The sequence below is a fragment of the Bicyclus anynana genome, chromosome 20 (genome assembly GCF_947172395.1).
Source record: "Bicyclus anynana chromosome 20, ilBicAnyn1.1, whole genome shotgun sequence".
In the NCBI taxonomy this organism is placed as follows: Eukaryota; Metazoa; Arthropoda; class Insecta; order Lepidoptera; family Nymphalidae; genus Bicyclus; species Bicyclus anynana.
In genome coordinates this window covers 2,500,743-2,515,128 of record NC_069102.1, presented here as the reverse complement: position 1 = coordinate 2,515,128, position 14,386 = coordinate 2,500,743, and the positions used below count along the sequence as shown (strand labels likewise).

Sequence of the window (14,386 nt, the reverse complement as noted above, 5' to 3'; positions counted from 1 at the left end):
GATCACTTTGAAGGCGGTGCCAACACAGTGATGCATTATCTAAAGCCGATGAAACCATTAACTTTAAGATTTAAAGACAGTTCTATCCCGTGGTTCTTTCAGAAACGGCTTTAATTAATACGTCACTGGCAGTCTTCTAGGTAGCACATACGATGTTATTTTTCGCTTTTTAGTTTATTTTTGAATTTGGAGTCGGTTAAATTTATTTGTTAAAAAGATTTTTCTCCTTTATGTTTGAAAAATGTCTAAATGTTTTATGGACAATATGGATTGGAAAATATATCTACCCTCTATTTTATATGATCGGGAAAAATTAACACATTATTTTTGTTTTAATTATCTTTATGGTTAAGTTAGTTCTGGAGATGAAAGGTAATTCTTGCATTCTCGGTGCTCATACTAAGCCTCATGTAGGTATAGGCCTCAAAAGAATGTCTCCCTTTTTGAGATCTGCTAGATAAGTTGTGTTTTTTGTACCCCAGTTACCAGGCAACAAGTTGAATGAATACAATCAACACGAATACTTATCTTTAACCAAATGCCACAAATATGGCTGAAGCATGAAAGTTTGTAGTTATATCTGGATACACTTTACCGCTACGAAAAATTTCGCTACAAATTACTTTTTCAATTTCAGTAACAAAGTAAGCGAAAACCGATAAGAGTAACTTTTACTAACTTTAAAACCCAGTAGCTTTCAGTAAGTTTAATTGCGTACACAGGGCACCGTTACTAATTAACGATCAGGCGCCCGATGCATTTCCGTTGCAATGTTTCACTTTTTATTGCACCGATAATTAATTAATAGAAAACCTCCTGTTTACCCTCGGTGGCAGTAATTTTGTTAAAGCAATGTTTATGGCATTAACGACGTGCATTACTGTCGATATCTGAAATCCAACTATTTGCGACTGAGTAATATTGATTGATATCATTATGGACGAGCTGCTGTTGAAATTTGCAAGCATTTTGATTAAGAGATGAGTTTTAGCAATATATCATTATATTAATATGTTGATATTAAAGGTCCCATATTAATCCGATTTGAAAAATTCTTTCACCAGTAAAAACGAAACACAAGAGTTATTCTAGTTTTTTTATTGAGAAAAAATACATTAAGGAACTTAAATTAACTTATTCTAATAACTATACAAATCATGCCCACGTGGAATGAGGGCAATAATACTGGCTGTATTTCCGCGCTAGACAGCCAGGCTGATCCTTTACTCGAAAAAAAAATTATATATACGGTCGAATTGAAAAACCTTTTGAAGTCGGTTAAAAATGAGACAGCCCTTTTGTCCCAGCCGAGGCAACTAGCCGCGGCGAAAAGATTCGGTGAAATTTTTTGGCACTGCGACTCCATGGCCCAAGGAACTCCACAGGGCCCAGGAATATTTATGGTGGCAAGAGCTCTTTTTATTATATCATTTAGAGAGCAATGCCGAAATAGCCTACCCGTGGATTCCAAATATTCTAGTTGGATTTAAATTTTGAATGTGTTGTTTCAGAGGCAACGAAAAGGGTAAACTAAACTAAGTTTGTTATATCCCGTGTAGGCTATAAAAAACTAAGTTTATTGCGGATGTTCTAAAAAAGAGCGGAAGAAATGTAAATGACGCTACATTTCCCATTTGGATACGGTAGGATAGAAGCTATGGTCAAAAGGTAACACACCGTAGTTGTCAATTTAGAGCCGAATATCCGTGGCATTTATTTAGACCCAGGAGACTAATCTAAAGGTATCTAGGTCACCTCAATACCACCACTCATGTCGCAAATAAATTATTTAAAATATTCTATTCAAAACAATAAACAAGGATAGTACTCGTATAGCTAGTGGAAAGACGTAGGGCCTGTCTACCTGTCGATAATGATGCATAGTGATATGTACCTATGTATGTAACCATTGAGCCGTGATAGCCCAGTGGATACGACCTCTGCCTCCGATTCCGGAGGGTGTGGGTTCGAATCCGGCATGTACCTCGAACTTTTCAGTTGTGTGCATTTTCAGAAATTAAATATCACGTGCCTGCATACTAGAGAATTTTCTTAATTCTCTGCGTGTGTGAAGTCTGCCCGCATTGGGCCAGCGTGGTTGACTATTGGCTAACCCCTCTCATTCTGAGAGGAGACTCGAGCTCAGCAGTGAGCCGAATATGGGTCGATAATGATGTAACCATTTATTTGCTAAATTATTTGGATTCTATACTCAAAAGTATCGTATAAACAATTAAAATCACCCAGAACTAAACTGATCCCCTAAACTTGCAGTACCTTCAAAAGTCACGCAAGTCATCGATCGATAGTAAATTAAGGGTGGAATAAAAATTGTCGTACAAAGCACGAACACGTACGTAGGTAGGACTCGAGTGGTGTCAAAATTGGATATTATTGGATTCCCAGCGATGCCGCGACGTTGTAATCTTGATATCTCCTCGCGGAGTCCCTTTAGACTTGTGAAAGGGGTACCCGACTGTCTGTATGACAGGTGGATTATTAAGGTACGCGTTCTTTTCATATTTTTTTTTATTCAAGTACAGGTTAGCTCTTGAAAATCTCGAAAAATCTGACTCATTTTATGGAGAGAGCCTGTAAGAGGGACTTATGTTACTTATGTTATTTAGTAAAGGCGGAAAGCCCATAGGTATAGCCTCAATAGCTCAACGGGAAGAGCGGTTGAACTCATCACCGAGGGGTGGTGGCTCGATCCCCGCCCCGTTGGTCTATTGTCGTACCCACTCCTAGCACAGTCTTTCCCGACTAGTTGGAGGGGAATGAGAATATTGGTCATATTTAACAAGATACGGCAAATATTCTTTAAAAAAAAGTAAGATATAACAAGGAAGCCTCAATAACTTAGTGGTAAAATGGCCGGACTCTTCACCGGCGGTGGTTCGATCCCCGCCCGCTGGATGGATGGTATTATTATCGTACCCGCTTCTAACATAGTTTTTTATAACTTATTGGAAGGGATAGTGGTTGTATTTAAAAAAAAGATATGGCAAATGTTCTTTTATTAAAAAGAAAAGTACTGTAGCCATATATGTAGATTTGAACGTGGTGGTTTTAGAAGGCAGCAAGCAGGTTTCAAAGGCCCAGAATCAGGCCCAAGCCTTCTCAACTGTCCAAGTATAATGTGTCGTCGTCATCAACCCATATTCGGCTCACTGCTGAGCTCGAGTCTCCTCTCATAATGAGAGGGGTTAGGCCAATAGTCCACCACGCTGGCCCAATGCGGATTGGCAGACTTCACACACGCAGAGAATGAATATAATTCTCTGGTATGCAGGTTTCCTCACGATGTTTTCCTTCACCGATTGAGACACGTGATATTAAATTTTCTTAAAATGCACACAACTGAAAAGTTGGAGGTGCATGCCCTGAACCGGATTCGAACCCACTCCCTCCGGAATCGGAGGCAGAGGTCATATCCACTGGGCTATCACTGCTCATGTATAATGTGTATTTTCAAAATATTTTAAATAAGGAATGTAAGGAAGCCTGCACTTTGTGTATTAAAAATAATATTTTAAATACTAACTAATGTCATGTAAAGTAACAATATGAATTAATCGACTATTAGTCGGTTTTAAATTTTTTGCTGAATATTCTTTAAAAAAAACACATTTATCCTGTATCTGTATACAGAGACTTTATTTTCCATTATGATGTTTGAAACCTCTATCTACAAACTGAAACTAGAATTGACGTAGTTCAAAAGTCATAACCAATAAAAAAAATAAAACGTTTACGTTGGTTGCACGGCACCAACAAACATAAACTTAATATGAAACGAAAGGTAGTTCTGAAAATGTTTAAAATTTCCGTGCACTTAGCATTTTTACAAAGTTTGCAGTTTCAGAGTTGCCAACTTCCGAGTAACAATCCCTCGGTTGCATAAAATATTTAACTCATGAAGTCCATAAACTGTGCATAACGTTGAAATTAAATTTAGTTACTTCCAACTTTTCTTAAGATTTCTTCGTTTTTGACAAATTACTGTGAGTTTTTTTTATTTATTTATTAACACATTCGCTTGACCTCGTACCGCAACGATGTAATGGTGTATACATTAAGTTTAGTTCTTACTTTTCTCCATTTATGACATAATTAATGTGCCTTCTTTATATATCTAAAGCCTTAAAAACCCATTCCGGCTATGCATAAATGAGTATTATTATGCTAATATAAAAAAATTAAAAAAAAAAGTTAGATACTTAATTTCTGAAATTCGTGACAACGATTATTTGAATAGCTTTGACAAAAAATAATATTTGAATGAAGAACATTTTCAGAGCAAAATTGTAAATGAATAATGTAAAGTAAAATGGGCAAGTGCTTTATTGTAATATAAACATCCTTTATATTATACAGAAAGTTTTGAACGAATAACCGCTGACAGGAAACCGATATTGCCAGCTGTTTGTATACATTTTGCGTCACTACCAAAATATTACTGAACGAAATAAAGCAATTGACAAAAAGATAAATTGTTGTAATTTGCGACACGACGAACCGTTTGATGTTTTAAATAAATTTATTAAGAATAAAAACCAAACTAAAAACTTGTATATATTATTTGTTTTGGCTGTTGATCAAGATTATTTATGAATTTAAAGTTACTTTATACTACATGATAGACTGAAGATATAGACATACTGAAGATTGTAAAGAGATATTGTGTTTTGTTTCAATAGATATTTGAGTTCTTTTGTTATTTTTTCGTTACTTTTTGTATATATTTGTATATATCTAGCAACTTCGTCCCTAGACCTCTTTAATCCGGCCCTGTCCCTAAATTCATTCTAAGCGGACATCTACCAACTATAAACTATTTTCGTCATCAACCCATATTCGGCTCACTGCTGAACTCGAGTCTCCTCTCAGAATGAGAGGGGTTAGGCCAATAGTCCACCACGCGGGCCCAATGCGGATTGGCAGACTTCACACACGCAGAGAATTAAGATGATTCCTTGGTATGCAGGTTTCCTCACGATGTTTTCCTTCACCGATTGAGACACGTGATATTTAATTTCTTAAAATGCACACAGCTGAAAAGTTGGAGGTGCATGCCCCGGACCGGATTCGAACCCACACCCTCCGGAATCGGAGGCAGAGGTCATATCCACTGGGCTATCACAGCTCTTAAACTATCTTACTGCCAAGAATCATTTTTGTGCGGTCTTTCGCTTTTATATATTTAGATTTACTACATCCAATTCAATACATTTTCCGTAGCCCAATTAAATTTAAAATTTAGGTATCATCCAACAGTTTCTATTTTTCAAAATGTATAACATATATATCAAATTTACGCGTATTGAAAACTAACGGTGCGACAAAATTTTCAGTCAAACGGCTGACTAATTTTCAAGTTTCACGAGCAAAAATAAATTTTTAACAGCTATGCTGAAATTTTCAAATATAAAGAGATTTTCAAACCCGAAACTATTAAATAACGAAATATACTCAAAAGATTTTTGAGGCCAATTAGGATAAAAACTAAAACTGTATCGCAAAATTTTATCCTAGTCAGGATTGTGACGGCCTCCGTGGTTCAGTGGACTTACAAGACGGAGGTCCTGGGTTCGATCCCCGGCTGGAACGATTGAGGTTTACTTAATTGGTCAAGATCTGGCTGGTGGGAGGCTTTGGCTGTGGCTAGTTAGCCTACCGACAAAGACCTACCGCCAAGCGATTTAGCGTTCCGGTACGACGTCGTGTAGAAACCGAAAGGGGTGTGAATTTCATCCTCCAAGTTAGCCCGATTCCATCTTAGCATTGCATCATCACTTACCATCAGGTGAGATTGTAGTCAAGGGCTAATTTGTAAAGATTAAAAAAAAGAATCAAGCTCAATAATAAAACGTACACGAGATAGAAGTGAATTTTCTTGAAAAAGAAGCAGTAGTACCTAAAAGAGAGCCATTATATCCCAGTGGATTTCGCCTCTGCCTTCAAATCAGACGACGTGGGTTCAAATCCGATATGGGGTCTGCACCTCTAACTTTTCAGTTATGTGCATTTTATGAAATTATAAAATATCAAGTGTTTCAAACGGTGAAGGAAAAACATCGTGAGGAAACCTGCATACCTGAGAATTTTCTTAATTTTCTACGTTTGTGTCGGCAGATCCGCATCGGGCTACCGTGGTGGATAGTAGCCTAATCCCTGGTTCTGACACTCATGCACATTTTTTTTATTCTTTACAAGCCCTTGACAACAATCTCATCACATCACTTACCATCGATGATGTAATCTAAGATGGAAGCGGGCTAACTTTTTAGGAGGAGAATGAAAATCCACACTCCTTTCGGTTTCTATACGGCATCGTACCGGAACGCTAAATCACTTGGCGGTACGTCTTTGTCGGTAGGGTAGTAACTAGCCACGGTCGAAGTCTCCCACCAGCCATTAATTGATTAAGAAAAATCAGTCGGCCCAGCCGGGGATCGAACCCAGGACCTCCGTAAATCCACCGCGCATACCACTGCGCCACGGAGGCCGTCACCACCTCACCAGTTAGTATGAGTTGTTAATGATAAAGAGTACCTAAATTTAGTTTAAATTTGCAGAAATATTGTCCAATATAAATTTTTTGCCTATAAACAAAATTCATGTGTCTGGGTCCGCAGGCAATTTTTTGTTATTACAGGTGTACAAAGCCCCTCTCAGAATTTAAGTCTTGCGCGTATAGCAATATTTGTAGGTCTACAAATAATCCTTCACGAAAAGTTTCTATAAACCCTAACCAAAAGCTTAGATTTAATCTCAACATATAAAACAAACCTTAATCTTATCTTAGTAAAGAATATTATTTAGTTAGTAAAAATATCATAATATTTGATTAAGTACATTTGTATTACTAGCGGCCCGCCCGCCCGCGACTTGGTCCGCCCTTAGACCTCTTTAATCCAGCCCTTACAGTAGTACCGCTGTAAAAATGGAGTAACTTCTCCCGTTTTCTTAACATTTCCCTACACTGCTCTGCTCCTATTGATCGTAGCGTAATAAAAAGTACACTATAACCTGCCGAGGAGTATGAAGAATAATTGTACCAAGTTTCGTTCAAATCCGTCGAGTAGTTTTTGTTTCTATAACGAACATACAGACAGACAGACAAAATTTTACATTACATTTTTGGCATCAGTATCGATCACTAATCACCCCCTGATAGTTATTTTGGAAATATATTTGTACAGAATTGACCTCTCTACAGAATTTATTATAAGCATAGATTATGTCGTAATAGTTTTTTAAAAATATATTTTAACTTGTTAAAAATTATATAATGATATTTTTGTTATATTTTGGGTTTTACGTTATGTGAATAGATAAACAAATAAACAAGCAAATTATGATAACGTCATAATAGAACGAGCTTCGTTGGCTACACCAAGCTAACAGCAAAGCGTTAAAATGTTGCAATTTTGCGTTAATTTCAAACTGAACTCGGTTCGCACTAAAAACAAATGAGCGGCGCCTCTATTGGCTGTTAACATAATTAATTGCCCGCCCATTCTAATATATTATTAACCCTGTACTTGCCAACGCAGTTTAAAATATATAGCTTTTAAATTGTTTGTTAAAAAACGGTGTATGTGCAATTTACATAGCTACGAATAGGCTACGAAGTATCGCACAAATCATCAAGTCAATAGTCAATATTCATTTGTTTCAATTATGCTTAGTTTACAAGCACTTCGAAAAGTCAGGTATTAATGTTATGAGATAATGGTGATAATAATTAGTCGAAAACTTAAAATTAAATTTACGATGGTTCTACACGTGCCTTGGTCCGAGAAGAGCCCAAAATAAACTCAGCCAGGTTTTTTATTTTTTAGTTTATCACCATTTAACAGTAGGTATTTAAGTAGCCAGTTATTTCATTTCCAAGCTTTTTTGTCGTTTAATTAATATTCAATAACTCTATAGAAGATAGCAAAAGGAGAAGTAAGGAAGTGACTATTTACACGTAAACCGTACGAATTGATTTAATAGAAAAAAAATTGTAAAACTTTATATCCGTATGTATAGATATATATACGAGTTTACGTACAATTTACTTCCGAAAAGTAAATTGATAGCATCCGTCTCATTCTCTCAAAAAAGAGAACAACTTATGCATGGACTCTGTAAAGAAACGAGACGATACGTTAATTGGTGTCACGAATAATGCCGTTTTTTGATATTAAGTATATTTTGTTAATAACTCAAATGAGAAACGTATTTTGAGCACGAAGTTACAGCCTAAGCTTGTTGGAAATAGCCACTTAAATTGATATATATTATGTATTGAAAAAATGTTTCAAAGTAGAGTTTTGTTCAATTCTGTGTAATGTATTTTATCTCCTTCTCTCGTTGGCTTTATTCTGTCTGTCTTTGTCCTGACGCATTTCCATTTCATCAAGTTTCAAATAACAACGATTCTAAGAAAGTTGATTTCAAAGATTTTTAAGTTTATAAAAAAGTTGAATTGAAATTCTGAGACGTGTTTCATTCATGTCCTCTCGCTTTGCTATAAGCAATAATTTTTCACTATTAGTTGAGCTATCTTAGGGCCTAGCGGCAGTTTGATACTGTGACGATAGCGTTAACGTAAACGCAAATTTCTAAGGAATTGAAACAGCGCCATCTAGTGGCACTACTTCACAACTGTTTCAATTCCATATAAATTCGCGTTTACGTTAACGCGATAGTAACAGTATGAAAATATTGAAAACTCCCACTAAGCACGCTGATTGTTATACAATGTATTAGTTGACTTGACCAACGTTCTTTTGCCGCGCAATATTTTTTTTTTCTATATTATTATTATAATTTTAAATAGTTTAAAAAACTAAAACACACGCTTTTAGCATGCACTAAAAATTACAAATATTAGATTTAATTCACGTGACTATTTTTTTCGTATTCCTGACAGCAAACTCATTTGATATCCATATCATGGGGGATTTCAAACAGCCAGTCCGCCATCTTGGGGAGGCCGCCATATTGGATTAAGTTACGTTTCTTAGCTTGTCATGTATTGTCATCAGAACTCAGAGCGTGTGCAAAATTTCATCCTAATCGAAGGCCGAGAAGTGGGTCAAATTACATAGTTACAAGTAAAGTTTAAGTACAAGCGTGTTAAAAAAGCAAATTTTTGACCTAAAATATAGGCTCACACAGGGTGGAGACACTTCAACAAAATGTATTCATATTTCCTACGACATTTAACAGTTTGTCAGTCTGGCTTTCTTTCCCCCTGGTTTTTTATTTACTGTTTTATGAACTTGGGGAACGGAATAAATTATTCACGACTGTCTTTGTTACAATGTATTAAATAAGATTTTTGCGTCTGATTCTATTTTTGGAACGATTTTATTAAGGCACCCGAAATAAAACTGTTAAGGCACTGTTGTTTTTTTGGTTATGTTTTAGTAATGGGTAAGATTTAAAAAAAAGACATACGCATCGAATTGAAAACCTCCTCCTTTTTTTAAAGTTGGTTAAAATGTGTATCGGTTTCACATACAATAATATGATCAGACCCTGCGATAGTCAGACTAACCTCATTGTATGAAGGCATAAAAAAATATACCCTCATCTGTTATTTATTTGGGACTAGCTGACCCGCGTGGTTCCCGGTCCCGTAAGAAAACGGGGCCTTTATTTAGCCTATAGCCTTCCTCAATAAATGGGCTATCTAACACTGAAAGATTTTTTCAAATCGGACCAGTACTTCCTGAGAATAGCGTGTTCAATCCAATTGAGCTAGAAATCTAGTCTAGAATCTCCCTGTTAAAAAAATATAACCATGAGTACTTAGTAAGTTTGTTAATGCCCCATCGCAATAGATACCTACCGTTTAGTTATAACTGTAATTCATATAAATACCGCTATATAATAATTATAATAGCCATTCATAGAAAAAGCTACAAAATGCTGATGTAAATTTAAATTGAAGCTCATTTTCTATTGAAAGTGATCCATTCACCACTGAATCACTTTACAAAAATAGTCCGCAGTATACTGCACTTGATATTTCATTTTAATCGTTATTTCCTCTTATGTAAGCCCTATGTATATTTGTACTCACCGGTCATAGTGGACATAACACGTTCACAGTACAGTGAGCCCAATTTGGGCTCACGCATGTTTCTCCTAACAAGTTCTTTTTTCTTTTGTTAAATAAGCTCACGCTTACCTGATGGTATATGAAGACCTGGGCTAAGGTAGAACGCGCTTGCCTAGAAGATGCCTATTCACTCTCTTCTTAAAGATGTCTTGGTTGTAAAAATTATGAAACACTGACTTCGGGAGAAACTGACTGAGTTCATAGTACTTCTGAATAATCTTCTGTTCACCTATTAGCACTTGTGGGATTATAACATACACCTGTTCCGATCACCGACAGTATTGAGCTTCTAGGTATTACAATATCGTCCAAGCTCAACTTTGGAGAATGCATTGAGTCCAAAGCAGTAACAGCTGGTAAGAAGCTCGGTATCCTAAATAAGGTGAAGCGCTACTTCACACCGGAACAGCTTCTTACTCTTTACCAAGCTCAGGTTCGTTCGTGCATGGAGTACTGCTCCCATTTATGGGATGGATCGGCCAAATACCAGCTTGCTGCTCTGGACTCGGTGGATCGCCGAGCTAGAAGGCTCATCGGTAACGAGGCGCTAACTAATGCGAAATTGCAATCATTAGAGCATCGCCGAAAAGTTGCCTGTCTGTCGGTGTTCTACAGGATTTATTTCGGAGAGTGCGCTCAGGAACTTTTCGATCTAGTTCCCTCTTCACCTTTTTACCACAGAACTGCCAGGCATCGCAGAGGTCTGCATCCATACGCAGTTGATGTCCCCTGGACTCGTACGAAGCGTTTCGGTTCTTCGTTCCTGATCCGCACTGCGAAATTATGGAATGCCCTTCCAGCTTCAGTTTTCCCTACCACCTACAACATGGGTGTATTCAAGTTAAGAGTGAATAGGCATTTTCTAGGCAAGCGCGTTCCACCTTAGGCTGCATCATCGCTTACTGTCAAGCATGATTGCTGCCAAGCGCTAGCCTATATAACGTAAAAAAAAAAAAAAACATAATTTTGAGTGGGGTTGTGAAGGTGTAATAGACTCGTGTTCAACCTTATTTATTAGCCAAGAGGCATCATTATCAGCCGATGGACGTTCACTGCTGGACATATGCCTCTTTCATGGACTTCCAAGCACATCAGTCTTGAGCCGCCAGCACCTAAGTGACCAATACTGCGTTTTCCGGTGCAGGATCGCCATTCCAACACCTTGGGACCCCAAAGTCCTTGATCTTCGACCTATGTTAAGCTCTAAATCATAAACGCAACATTCATGTAGGGCATTTCAAGTCCCGGGAGTAAAACACAAACCAAGGAACAGCTGTTGCTGTACCTTAAAACACAAACTAAGGAACAACTGTTGCTAAACCTAAAACACAAACCAAGGAACAGCTGTTTCTGTACCTTTTGGCAACTAGTATAGGACTGGAAGTATACAGTAGCGAACACAATAGATCGGATGCGGAGAAAGTGATACAGGAACCTCTTGAAGACTTGCAGAGCCGTTACATCAAGAATAAGAATCTATTTATTTATACTTAGCGTCTGTATTTCCGAAAGCATGATTGTATGATGTATACAAGCAAGAATGGATGAAGATGCATCGCTTTTATTTTTCCTGGATTCTTGATAATATGCCTGACAGAATGACGAATAGCTCGGACCGCTAGCTAACAGCTGTTCGAGCTGTTCGTCAATCTTGTTACACAAAAACTTTAAACTAATAGAACAAAATAAAAAGGAACGTTATTTCACTACTGAAAAAGTGCTTAAAACACAAAAACGTATCCGACTGTGACTGTGTGACTGTGCATCATCACTTACCATTAGGTGTGATTGTAGTCAAGGGCTAACTTGTAAGTCTGGCAATTGCAAGCTCTGGTTACTACCCTTTACCCGTAAATCTGAGATATAGATGTTAAGACTGGTGGAGTGCAATTTCATCGACAATTATCTCCTTCAGACCGCTAAAGCCGAGAGATAAGCATGTTGTTATAGCTTCCCCGAATGCTGCCACTAAGAGTAACTACTAGTAGTAGTACTAACACTAAGTGCTTTTACTCAAAATATAGAAATATTGTTTTGCTCCGCGGTTTCACCCGAGTAGATCCCGTTCACGTGGGAATACAGGTTAGATTTAGCTTATGACACTCACAAAAGCACGGAATAACTACATAGTTCTTAATTTTTCCTAAACCGAAGGTTGCCTGGAAGAAATCGCTACTTAGCGATAAGGCCGCCTTTTGTATGCTGATCTCTTCTTAATTTGTTTTTTTTTTCACTTGTATTTGTCTTTATGGTGTGCAAATAAAGTATCTATCTATCTATCTATAGCTCGTGGCCACAAATAATGTGACTTTCTATTGGTTAAAAAAAATCAAGTCGGTGTAGTCTCCAGAAATTGTTATAATGATGCTTTACTAATGAACTTTCATCATCATCATTATCAACCCATATTCGGCTCACTGGTGAACTCGAGTCTCCTCTCAGAATGAGAGGGGACAAGAACCGTCATAGCCCAGTAGATATAGCCTCTGCCTCCGATTCCGGAGGGTGTGGGTTCTAATCCGGTCCGGGGCATGCACCTCCAACTTTTCAATTGTGTGCATTTTAAGAAATTGAATATCTCGTCTCAAACGGTGAAGGTTAAACATCGTGAGGAAACCTGCATACCAGAGAATTTTTGTGGTGGACTATTGGCCTTACCCTCCTCATTCTGAGAGGATCGATAATAAACTATACCTCTTTGTAATATACACTTATTACTTATATAAAATACTATAATATTAATACTACACACTTACTAATACTACATTACGCCAGCCAGAGAAAACCCCACAATTACTTAAATGACCTCTATTTCTGTGAAATTGCTGTCTACGACTAACTTGTCATCGAATAAAAAATGGGAATTGTATCGGAAATTTCAGATTTAGGAGTGCTATCAAACTGTCCCAGTTTTAATTGGTTAGCCTTTGCGGGGTTTCAAGATTTCGATTTATTAGTATTTTACGAGAAATTCAATTTAAATATTATCAAATAACTTAAACATTTGTAACAATTAACGCGTTAATATTGAGTTAAATTTACAGCAGCAAACTCAGTTAGAGTTCTAGAGAAAAGTAAATTTAGATCAGAGTTTTTAAAATGTTCAATATTTTTTTTATTTATCTGTAAAAACTACTATACGACGTTCGCGGCCGCAAGGTATGTGAAAATCCAGTTACGTAAAAAATTGTCATTTTTACAATCATCACTTTAGTTGTTGATTGGAAAACTTAATTGTAATAAAAAATAACTAACTTATTCGATCGAGTTAATAATAACAAATAGTTGATAATGCCAATAAAATCAATGTTTTATTATAGAACAGCTATGTTATTCCAGAAGATTCAATACATTTTGTTTAAAAATATATATTCTTCTACAACAATAATATGTCAGAGGAAAATATTATAACACTATAAAGTAAAAATATTCTACGAATATCTTTTAAAACTATTTAAAACAGGCCTAAAAATATTTTTTACGCAATAAGATTTACGCTGCAAGATGAAAATCAATAACATTACCACTAATAATAAAAATATAGATTTATTTTATTTACTAAGTATGTATAAATGTTGCCGTTAAGTAAGTCAAGGTTAAAAACATCCATAAAAGTGTTAACACAAAATTCACAATTACTTGTAACAACAATAAAAATAACATAATTCAATACGAAATTGCCCAATTTTCGTGAGAGTTACGAAAATTAAGAACCTCTTGTGAGGGCCTATGAAAAATTCAGGCACACCACTTAGCAAGTAATCACGCTACGGGGTGAAATGTAAATATAATTTACCATTTTTCCGCACCATCAAACGGGCCGATCGAAATCCTTGCGCACACTGCCACTGCACATTATGTTATTTGTGATCACTGGAAAAAATTCGTCTCGCACACAAAATTAATCACTATCAGAATCAATCACAATCACCGATTTGTTTCTCCGGTTTTTTGTATGAACGCGCGCGGCTACGGCGTAGAGGGCGCGCGGCGATGTCTACGTAACTGCCGCTACGGCGCTACGAAGTCACCCGAGAGCTGCCGAGTCCGCCCGACGATCGCTCGGGGAGCCGGGGCGAGTTTCGCTCAGTGTTTCATATTTTATATCGGTTGGGACGGCGCGGAATTACGGAGTTTGCTCGGGTGGGTTTTTATAGCGTAACGGAACCGAGCGCGGCTGGCGCGTATTCTATTTGGGAGGTATTTTTTTCGACTTGTGTGCACATCGCGAAATTTTTTTTTTCATTGTTGCCTTGGCCCCAC

General features: G+C 37.0%; 1 protein-coding gene across 1 annotated transcript in view; it reads right to left on the bottom strand.

Annotated features, from left to right (window-relative positions):
• The window catches only part of LOC112056430 (hemicentin-2-like), a 353,490-nt gene extending 339,377 nt beyond the window's left edge, over positions 1–14,113 (bottom strand). The window contains exon 1 of the mRNA XM_052887741.1: positions 13,920–14,113. Within this exon, the coding sequence (XP_052743701.1) occupies positions 13,920–13,922 (3 nt within the window). The 5' untranslated portion in view covers positions 13,923–14,113. The remainder of the gene's footprint in view (positions 1–13,919) is intronic.
• Positions 14,114–14,386: the final 273 nt, after the last annotated feature.